We start from the raw sequence: 11,506 nt of genomic DNA on the forward strand, positions 1-11,506 counted from the left end.
AAATCTGTGGTAAATCTCCGTGGAATTTTAGCACCTATAAACGGAAGACAGGAGCTTGGTTAAGAAGTTGCTCAAAATACTTGAACACCATAATCTCCACAAAACCAAGTGTATTGATTTGAGCCAACTATAAAAAACTCCCCAGCAGTAAATAATCCAGATTCCAAGACCTGAATTTTAGATCACAAGTACATTCTCTCCAAATTGATGTTTTTACAATCAAACACTCGCGCTTTGCTTTTAGCCTGGTCTTCTACGGCAGCGTGTTCCCTCCGTGCCGTTCAGACCCGCACCCCAACTCCAGCCCTGCCTGGCAGAGGGGAAGGTTCGCAGGACTCCTCTGTTCTGACAACTGGCCTGCTCCACAGACGGCCCGGCGGTACCCGCCTCTCCCAGCACCACTCCTGGAGGTGGTGCTCCCACACCGGGAGAAGGCCGGTGCGTCTGGCACCCTCGGCAGGTGAGGTGCAGCAGCACGGTCCAACAAGAATATACGGGACTGAGCTCTGAATTAAACCAGCTTCCTGACGGCTCCTGCAGAGCAGCCGGAGGAACAAGAACCGGAGCACTTGAACGCAGTCTGATGGGAGACGGTGTTGAGAACACAGCAAAGCCGGCCTAAGGTACCAGAATTAAACCAAACTTTGCCTAACTCAATTAACAGCCAACCAGCAACAAGACACAAGCCCTCTGGAAAGCGAGCCTCATCAGTTCCAACGCTCGTGGAACTATTTGCTGCATTTTAGCAAAGTTTTGACTCTTGCGGATTTATTTCTGCTTTCCGGTACCTTTCCAGCAGCACAAACAGCGCTGAACCTGCCCCTTACACTCATGTTTTGTGCTGAAGGAGCAACTCAGTTTGGGGGCAAAACGTGAGTCATCTTAATTAACTGATTTCCTTTCCACCAACCCGTATTTCTAAAAATGGATTATTTTCTACAGTGACATGTGATTTGAGTTCATAGGGCCGTTTTCTTCATCTTCACTTATTTCCTGCTGGGGAGGGAACACACCACAACTCATCTACCCTGGACTAGATTTTATTTTGATGCCAAAGGAATAAGTATTTCTCTCACCTTTAGTTCCAAGGAATTATTTTGTACGAATCCAAGACAATCATTGTGGAACAAGTGAAGAAAAACGCAGTTTTAAAAGTCAGGGAAAGGAGTCTGTCATCTGCTGAATAACGCTGTGCATCTCTTCTCCTTCCAGACCTTGTCTTGTCTGATGGGTTACACCGACAGTCAGGACATCTCAAAAGCAAATGCTATTTTCTGCTGACTACAATGGGTTAAGTAGAACAAGAAATAGCTGCACTCTTCTGCCTATTTCAAGGCACTCCGAATATCCGAGTTTCTGTATCAGCCCCCTGGGCTACCCACGGTGCAGGCCAGTCCAAGCTGATGTCAATCATGTACAGGCTGCGGTGACACAACCGGCCGTGCTGATGTCACTGAACATGCTCGGCAGCATTCCTGCTGCTGAGAACACGCTGCTGCAGAGCTAAAACAAAGCCAAGAGGATCTTTTGTTGATAACACTCCGATGCGACTTTCAGCTCACGCACAGCCACCAGAGCAGAGGCCTGACACAGTTAAGCAGCACCGACTCCTTGCCTGGTTTTAACACATACAGAAATCCCCGGTTAAGTGAACTTCTGCAGCACAGCACTGCTGATGTTGTGAGATAACCCCTGAGTCCCATGAGCAGCAGGGCTCGATCTGGGCTTGGGAGATGTAATATTCTGATAAAAAACGGCACTTCCTTTTCAAGCAGATAAGTGTGTGTGCTAGCAGCACCACTGGAACCTCAGTACACGCCTGAGCGAGGCTTTGTCATCCTCTCCTGCCTCACTCCAGCCTTTTAACCGCCCCCTTTCACACACCTAGGTGCAGCAGCAATTAGCATCCATAAACCACAAATGCGGCTTCCATTTCTTTTTATTTCACCACCACGAAAGCTAGCTAACATTCGTAACACCCAAAAAGTTGTCTGCCTCAACAGCGGAGGGAATGAAGACACAACCACTTGTGCGTGACTGCGACTCCCAGAGCAAAGAACGTGGCTTTTTAAATTTAATTTTCAAATTAAGGACACTTCGGTGTTGGCCACCAAAGCTAACCGCGTTGGAGGCGCCCACAGAACGCCGGGCGATGGAGCGCTGCCTCCCCTGCCTGGCGCTCTGCCTGTCTCTTGTCAGACTAGCTACAGGAAGCGCCGTGGGAACAGCGCGTGTTCATGGCTGCAGGCAAGCACACCCCATGTGCACCGCAGCGTGCAGCTTCCATGCCCTCGAGGCAAGAAAAAGGGGGTTTCTTTCTTTTTATTTCCTTCTTCTCCATCAAGACTTTAACGAACATATTACTGTAGCCTTCCGCCTAACTGTTTGCCCTATACTCAGCGATCATCACAGTCGAAGCCCGTCTAAAAGGGGGGTACGACAGGACGGGTTGGGCTGTTCTCATTGAGCGGCGTCTCACCTCTGTCAGCTCTGGCACAGACAGAACGAAGGACACGCCAGGCAGCGCGTTTGCGTGTGCTCGGAGAAGTACAGACACGGAACTGTGTGCTGAAAAAGTGAGGTTTCTTACGCCAGATGAGCAGCAGTTAGGATGACGTTTCAGCCCGATACCTTCGTTTATTTAGTGCCTTTATGAGATGTCTGCAGCCCTTTGAAAGGATCGCAGCACAGTTTTCTGCAGACCTACCATAAAAGGCTCCACCAAACTAGAGTCAGACAACATCCAGCTCTGACCAAGCTCCAACTTCTGTTCAGAGGCTCAGCGTGTGCCCCCACGGTGTGTTTAGTGTCACCCGTTACTAATGCAAGAGTCACAAAAAACGTACAGTCCAAGAAACTGGGAGATTGCTACTTCCTACGAACGGCTGATGAAAGACAAAAAAACTTAACATAATTGTACCACAGAACACCACGGCACAGACTCACCAAGGCAGTGGGAAGCAGCCTGTGGAATGCTTGATTGCACTGGACGAGCCAGTGGCCTCAAGTTCTTGTGACGGCCTTCAGCAGATGGACCAGACCCTGCGGGTGTGGATCACGCAGGGGTTCAGGACTAAAAAAAGGAGTTTTCTGTGTTGCAGGCTACCATCAGCGATGACTTGTGCAGATACTGCAGTCGACCTGCTCACTCACAGAAGGGCTGCCTCACAAGTACCGTGATTAACATTTATAAGAACCACAGAAAGGTTTTTCATTATTTCTTTTAAATTTGATACATAATGAGGGTGTTAGCGATCACACCTGGAAAAGTGCCAAATAGAGGTGGGTTTGTTTAGTTGGGTTTTTTTTTCGTTAAACAGACAGACTTTTCAGGTGTGGGCAGGACATAATCCATTTCCCAAGAGCCATCACCAATACTGACAATATTTCTATTCTGTGATTCTGGAGAATATTACATATTCATTTTTACCAGGGTTAGCGATCGCCAAACGATTATACTCCCCTCGGGGCAGCACTGTCAGAATGTGGTTTCACTTATCTAGAAGACAGACAGACAGTTACTGACCTGCAAGGACTGCTCAGTGACTAACGTGGCTGCCACTCTTATGCAGTAGGCAGGATGTGAAAGCTAAGATTATTTCTGAATTTTAGTATCCAACAGCAGCTGAACTGGTGCTGTTAGGAAGAAATTCAAGTGCACCTACTGATATTCGCACAACCTGGAGTTCTACCGCGGCGTCCTTAAATATTTAAGATTTATTGTGCTTCCGGTATCAGAATGACTGTAGAGAACTGTATGTGAAGCAATGAAGAGAACACAGTAGGTATTTTATTTTGTGCCATTTAACACTAAGATTCTGTAGCTATCTTTTTTGTGCATTTAAAACAGCTTTCTCCTAGCAATCATGTCTTCATTCCTACAGAGAGAATCAAAGATCAGAGCACTGGTACTGAGGAGGTTTGTACTCACTTTATAACGAATGAAAGATCTAATGGTAAGGCAGTCCATCAGAGGGAGACGATGTTTTATTGATATTTATCTTTGAGATTCAGATGTTCAGTGTTTGCATTCCAGAACAAATTGTAAAAAGACTTTAAGAGATCAGCAGCAATATAAAAAATGAATGGTATACAAGAGCAGGATCAAGATAAACACTCCCAAGCGCTGAAGTTGCACCTGACTTATACCTGTGGAAAAGAGCCTGAGAAACAGTACGGAAGCTGACGGGCACAGGGTAGGCAAGGAACAGAAAAAAGTCTTGCTTGATGCCACGACACCGTGCGTGCGAGTGGTATAGACTGGGCTCCTGGCTTGGGAAGGTGGGGAGGAGCTGGAGCAACTCCCCTTGGATGGTCAAACGGAGGGGTCTGTGGAAGAACCCCTGCCCTGGCTTCCTGTGCCCAGCACGCAGTGGGCGGGAGGAGCCAGGGGCAGGGACACTGGGAGAGCAGAGGCAGAGGCGAGCCGGCGCCAGTGGAAATGGGGCAAGGGCTGGGCAAACAGCTGGGGTGCGCCTGGGGACATTTTCTGTGCTGGGCGATCTGAAAGAGCAATCAGATGCCTTGGATGCAGGAACGGCCCAAGCGTCCATGGTGTGGATAAACCCATTAAACTTCTCCTTTTAGGGTAAGCAGAGCAGAACTCACCTGCCTAAGGCATCTTCTGCACCGCTGACATCTACACTGAGCTGCTCTCCACTGAATGTAAACGGAGTCCTGCTGAGCAGCAGCGACTCTGGGGACACGAGGCATTTCATCCAAAGCCAGACACCCAAATTTGGTCAGAAAACCTGCGTGCTCTCTCTCCATCGACTGTCAAGAAAGGCCAGACACCAGTACGGTTCCAGACACTGGTGCTGTAGATACCTAAGTGAGATTAATTTCACCCTCCTCATAGACTCTCCTGCTAGCGCAGCACTCCTTTGAGTGTTTCATGTTGTTATTAAATAGAAAAATTTAATCTTTAATAATGCAAAATTTCAACAGGTGAACATTTCGTTTTAGTCCAAAATAAAGTCATCACGTTGATGTGATCACAGGGAACAACCAAGGCTACCTGGGCAACCAAAAAGAGACAATTCTTTAGTGATTTACTTGAACCATGTGACACACAAACACCACCTCAAACCTGCCAACTAAAGGCACTGCCGTGGACATGCAGTACTTGAGAGGCGACATGAAACTGGTAAAACAACGTGTGTCTTTTCCCCAGCGTACGCACACCACATCCTCTGCCAGGCAGCGTTTTTCACTGTTTGTGGTTGAAGACTGGCATAAATGAACACGCTCGGCGCACTGGCAGGAATGGTTATTAAGGCTGTGATTTCAGTTTATGTGCTTCTAGATCAAGGAAGACATTCAAAGTCTCTTGTGCTACATCTGTCTCACATACACACACACAAATCCCGAACGCTGGGGGCCTCTACAGTTGCTGAGTCCAGGAGCTGCTGCTTTTATCCGTGAAGCGAAGAGGGCCTACTAGTTTTTAAAGATACACAGAAATACGCATTTATGGAGGACCCCTCTTAAGTTACAAATAGTGCATATTGGTTTAATATCTTATTCATATCTGTGTCTTCTTTCAGAGTTGTGTGGGAAGGGTTTACTGTTCAAATTGAACAATAAACGGCAAAATGATCAGCCTTCTATACACTCCCAGTTTAAAGTAGAGGATTACCGCTACGGGTTTAAACTCTACAGGGCTGAGTTGTCCTATGAATCTGAGGCAACTTGTCCTTTCTTTCAAAAGAAAAAAAATTGCCAAGTTATTTTTCAGATAGCAGAGTAGCTCAACAACATTGACAAAAAGGGCAGCCGTAACACACGCATTTGTTGCATGCAAACCACTTCTAAGACTTTGTAGGTGACACGCACATTAAGAGAGCTCACCATACGCCCATGCTTTTTTCTCTTGCTATCCATATTTCTTAGACCCTGTAAAAGTGACCTTTATAAAATGCACGTGAGATTTCCTGACAGAAAACAGTTGCACGTTAAAATGCTCTAAACCGTAACGGTAGCACTATTCCTTCCACAGACATGCAGAGCCATGATCCATAAAAAACTTTCTAATCACTCTCATAGCATAATCTGATGAATAAAAAAACAATATAACTATTATTTTTTAGAATTCAATCGACACTTTACCTCCTGCTTCTTCATTAGACTGATTGTGTTCCTTCATATCTTCTGCATTATCCATACTTTCCATTTCCTGGGATTTGTTCAGATTACAGTCTGCCAAAACCTCCTGTCCTTCTGAAAAAAACCCAATCCAATAATTAACTATTTATGCTCCAAGAATATTTCCATGTGATTACCTCAAAGCATCTGCAAACTCCCAGTAATGCCCCCAACGTTCTTCCTACAGACACATTAGTTGCAGTTGGGTTGAAGCAATTTGCTTCCTGAAGTCACAGACAAGCCGTCACCCAGAGCACACGCCTTTAACTCGGTCTTAAGCTTTTGCTCAGGTTTAACTATACTGGAGGTTGTTCTAAATGACACCAAAACAGGAATAAACTTCCGTACATGTAACCCTATCCTATGTGTTCTGCAGCTAGCAGGTAAGGGATCAGATCACAGTTCTGCTTGGTTCATTTGGGCAAAATATCAATCATTCTGGCCCCAGGCCAGGAAACTGCTTGAGCACGTTTCATCGGAAGCCTCTTTGAACCCAGCTGCACCTCCCTGCTTATTTCACATGTGTCATTTTAAACATCAACATTATCAGAAACTTTTCTGCTGAGAACTGCGGCACAGCGTGTCCCAGAAATCCAAGCCTCTCTTCTCTGAAATAAAGCCAAATTTATTTTGGTGAAGTTTTTCAAATAAAGCCTCTTTCATAAAATCCATAATACAGACTAACTCAGTATCAGGCGTCTTTCTGTAAATTTCTGATCAGTATTTTGTTAAAGAAAGGACAGTTTTCTTTCAACAATCCTGTGAGTTTTTAAAGTTCACAGCAATGCTGTGAAACTGCTGTCAAAACTGTTTAACTTATTAACAGTTGGATAGTAAAAAACCCAATGATTCTCAGGCTGAATATTACATTGGATCTGAAAAAAAGGTTTTATTTTTTGATTAAAAGAAAGTAAAACCCTTGTTCAACTCACACAAGAGGTTTGTTTTCCTATTTTCAGAAATGCAGTCAACCAAAAGAATCACATTATTCTTGCTTCCCTAATCAAAACTTCCAGCTTTCTTTTGAAAACATTTCCTTTCCTACTAAACAGTCTTTTTTTCCCTTTAGTATCATTTTCCAATATTATATTGAACTTCCACAGTTTTAATTCAATTCTAGAATTTACTTTTTGCCTTTAATGCCCATCTTTGTATTTGTGACTGTGCTATTCAGTGTCCTGGGAATCTAAACGAGCTGCAATTTGTATATTTTTCTCCATTTAAATTTAAAATTTGCAAGAGAGGGTGAAAGAACATCACTTGAACAGCACCGTACCTGCAGCCATGGGCTGTTCCTGAGAATTACTTAGGTCCATGCCTGCCTGTGAATCTGCAAGAGACAGAAAAGCAGCCTGAGTAGCTTGATACATAGAACCATTCACGACACTGTTATTACAGTCTTATAAACTCCCGTTTTCTTGACCGAAGGCAAAATTGAAAAAGCAAAATTTTCAAAGAAATAAATAGAAATAATTGTTTATTTACAAATAATTGGCACGTGCCCAGAAAAGGGATTAAATGTTATTTTCTAACTCCCATAGACTATAGAACAGAATAACTTACACTTTCGATTTAACATCTCCTTTTGCACCCTGTGAGCACAGCACAGAGGCAGTGACTCTCTGTGAAGTGAACTTCTATAAAGCACAAAGCACAAGATATTTTTACATCCCTTTTCCAACACAAAGGGAAACCCCTGTTATCTTCACAAGATCCGGTCGGTGTCCACGTGAATGCAAGTCTAATTCCCATTTAGAACTTCTGAGAGGGATCAAACATGGGGAATTTTAAGAGTTTTAGGAGACCGCATCCTTGGGCTGGCTTCCAGAAGCGCTGAGCCCTCGGCAGGCTGCCCTGAGGTATTTACAGCTCCCACCTCAGTGCCCAAATCGAGGCTGGCGAGTTCAGCCGGAGGCACAGACCTGACCTCTCCAGCTGTCTTTACCCAATGCCTTGAGATGCCACTGATAGGAGGGCTGACTTTCTCAACAGCAGCACAGCTACCTGCTTCCTTCCTCCTCTCTTTCCTCTTTTTTTTTTTTTCATACCAGAAAATCTTTTCATTTTTATGTGCGAAGACGACAATAGCTCCAAGACTCGTAAAATTAATTCCTGGCAGTTACATAACAGAAATACACACGCAGTGGCCGTGAGGTGTTAACCACCAGTGACATTTACCCCATAATTATCTTGCTTTACCACTCCTGCACATGGAACATTTTTGTGGTCTCTGCAACATCAAAATATAAAGCTCTGTTAACTCTGCAGCAGAGCCGCCTAGTATCAGGTGAGGCTGTCCAAAAAACTGCACAAAGAGATGGGCTGATGCCTCCAACAAAATAAAGGCAAACTCAGAGAAGAAAAAAAGCAACAATAGAACTGTCCAAAGAAGGGGTTTTTTAATGTTTGGTTCCATTGTTTCCTAAACGAAAGCATTCAGCTCCCATTGCTCAGTAATGGGTCTAAGAGTCCCATCGTGCATGAAGTTCTCATTACTCTGAAGTAGCTCTTACCAGAGAGCAGCCAGAAAACCCCACTATCAATGACACCAGCCATGCAGCAGTGGCCTGAGCTCTTCGGGGTGTAGCTCCTGACTGGAGACAAGCTGTTAAACAATTAGCACTTACAAAATGTATCCTAAAATTAAAACAGAGCTCCTGAACTTTCATGCAAATTTAGCACGAATGCAAGCTTTTCATCAAGTGTCTTTTATTAGAGCCAAGAACGCTGCCTTCTGTCATAGCCACAGGACTAAATGCCAAAAAGTTCAGGTATTTACTAAATCGGTATTTTTAAAATAAATAAGATCAAGGAACTCCACAGTTACGGCTCTTAATTTGCCTTATGGTTTCATTTTACCATACCAGGAAAAGTGAGGTACAAAGCAGCAAACAGACCAGTTTATGCTGTGAATAATGGCATCAGTAAATGCACAAACAAAATTCTCCCTAGTATTGATTTTCATTTTACATTGACATAATATAGATACTTAAATTACACAAACCCTTGTGACTGTGCAAATAACTAAGCTCTGGGCAAGACAACAAAATCCCCATTACTCTGTAATACTTGAATTTGATTTTAATCGTATTCAGAAATCCTGTGCCGTCGCCTCGTTTGGGTGATAAAGCACTGAACCAACCGCTCAAAGCCCCGGGATTCAGCAAACAAGGCGCCTGCTGGCTGCGGCGAGAGGTGTGGCCTGGAAACTCTGCAGCAACTCTGCCTTCCCCGGGCTACCGGGAGGTCTTGAGGCGAAGAATTAGAGCCCCTGCAGGGCTGCTTCAGAGCAGATAACTCTGCATGTGCTCCTGCACGGCTACGTCCCTGTTTCAGAAACCACTGCGCTCCCCAGGACGCCTCCCGAGCGCACAGCCCCTCCACTGGGGACACCTCCAGGGCTACAGCTCGCTGGGTAAATCACACCAGCACAAGCTGCTGGGCACAGGGCTCAGCCCAGCGCCCCGCCAGCCGGCCAACTGCTCGGCGCCGAGCAGGGCACCTCCGACCCGCAGCCGCAGGAGCCCTTGCTGGAGAATGGCACCGCCTGAACCACGCGGCAGCCTAGTGCGACCCGCTCGGTCCCCAGACGCTCATCTCCTTCACGTTGAGGTGGTCTCTGTGTACTTAGTTACACTTTGTGGGGCACAGCAGGTTCCTGTCCCTGCTGGGCAGTACAGTCCTTCTGAGGAGATAAGAACGACAACACAGCGCACAACGTTTCCCTTTTCTGTTGAGAAATACCCCGGCCCTTGTATCGCTTTCAAGCCTCCAACATCCACCCCTCAGTACCTGGTTTCTTTATGATACTGGTCTAGAGCAGCTTCTGACAGCCTTCGTGCTCCTGGAATATCTAACCTCAGGGCTCTTTCGCAAGTAAAGTATTTTAAGCCAGATCCTTCACTATGCCACATAAGTATGCTGGAAGGAGAAGGTCTAGGATCTCTCTTTCCACCCCCGATTCGGTACACGTAAGACCATGTTTCTGCCTAACGTTCAGAAAAGCACAACGTGGGAAATCACTTACAGAACACGTTTGTCTTCCCAAGCTTCAAAGAGATCCACAGACCAGGGTGCATGGACAGAAGACGCTTGTCCTGTGCGTGCTGCAGCTGACGCACAATGTTCATTTACAAAGCAGAAGTCAAATTCGTGTGCTTTTGAAACCAATCCTTAGCCATCCTGCGTCCTACACCAATAGCCAAAGCGAGCAAAAATATTCAAATGGCTTGCTAAAAAAGCGCTCTGGCATTTTAATATCTAGCTGTATTAATGCTTTATCCCTGGTGTAGACCAGATCATAGAAGAAACAAAACAGCCTGCCTGTATTTTAACCTCCTTAAAATGATGTTTTTCAAACAAATGATAACATTAAGACCCTTCTATTGTTGATACAGCTGTAGCCAACGGAATGGGAGGTACACCTTGGATTATTATAATCTTACCTGTTTGCCGCCAGAGTGAAAACCAGCACTTGCCTTTTTACTGCCAGCTGCAGTTTTCAGCCCAAAGGGGACACTTTTTAAATCCCACATGCTCTCAGTCTTTGTGTCACAGCACAAGGAGCAAACACGGATTGTTTCCTCATCTTTGCACCGTCTTAAATGGCACAAGCAAGCCAAAACAAACCACACACCAACCTTGGCCCCTGCCCTAGGGGCAGACCCCCGCAGCCTTATCCCCAAACTCTGGCAGCAGAGCCAGTGCCTTTGCTACGTGCAGCAGCCAACCTCTTCCACCCCGACACGTTTTGCACCTTCAACCGGCAGTGGACCATTACAGCGGGAAAGCCACTGAACGGCCTTCAGCAGCATTCACAGCCTCGGGGGCCCGATAAGCTCTTTGCAGGGTCTCTAAAGCTTTGGTGCTCTCAAGCGCCAGGTAACATTTGAAATGAGAGGGGCATTTTAAGTGCACATGTCATTTTGGGAAGAAATCCTAGTCAGCAGTGCCTAACTGAGGATATCATTTCTCTCACGTTGTAGCATAGGACCTTCTAAAAGCAGCAGAGTATCTTCCAGTAATTCAATGTCTATCCCAGCACAGCAAATGGAAATGACAGCATGAGGTCAGTTCTTGCGATCTTTGCAAAAACAAAGTCACAAGGAGACGCAACCAAGTAAAGATTGTGGATTTTGGCTTCCCAGAGCCAGGTCTCAAACACCTGCTCTTGCCGTCTCCTGGGCAGTGACCGAACTGAGTCTCCTCACTCTGAGCACAGGAAGCTGAGGACAGAAGCGTTGCCCCTTTGTCCTCCGGGACAAATTTCCCATTGGCTCCAGTGGAACAGAGATTTTCCCAAGACCCATGGAAGCAGAGCCACTCGGCAGCCATCGCATCCAGGGATAACGCAGTCTAACAC

At 45.7% G+C, this 11,506-nt stretch overlaps 1 protein-coding gene across 1 annotated transcript in view; it reads right to left on the minus strand.

The window, feature by feature from the left end:
- IKZF3 (IKAROS family zinc finger 3) overlaps window positions 1–10,223 on the minus strand; it is a 32,196-nt gene extending 21,973 nt beyond the window's left edge. Inside the window, exons 1-3 of the mRNA XM_009956736.2 lie at window positions 10,172–10,223; window positions 7,421–7,474; window positions 6,109–6,219 (exon numbers count right to left, since the gene is read on the minus strand). Of these exons, the coding sequence (XP_009955038.2) occupies window positions 6,109–6,219; window positions 7,421–7,474; window positions 10,172–10,223 (217 nt within the window). The remainder of the gene's footprint in view (window positions 1–6,108; window positions 6,220–7,420; window positions 7,475–10,171) is intronic.
- Between the last annotated feature and the right edge of the window lie 1,283 nt (window positions 10,224–11,506).

The sequence above is a fragment of the Leptosomus discolor genome, chromosome 25 (genome assembly GCF_034619465.1).
Source record: "Leptosomus discolor isolate bLepDis1 chromosome 25, bLepDis1.hap2, whole genome shotgun sequence".
NCBI lineage: Eukaryota > Metazoa > Chordata > Aves > Leptosomiformes > Leptosomidae > Leptosomus > Leptosomus discolor.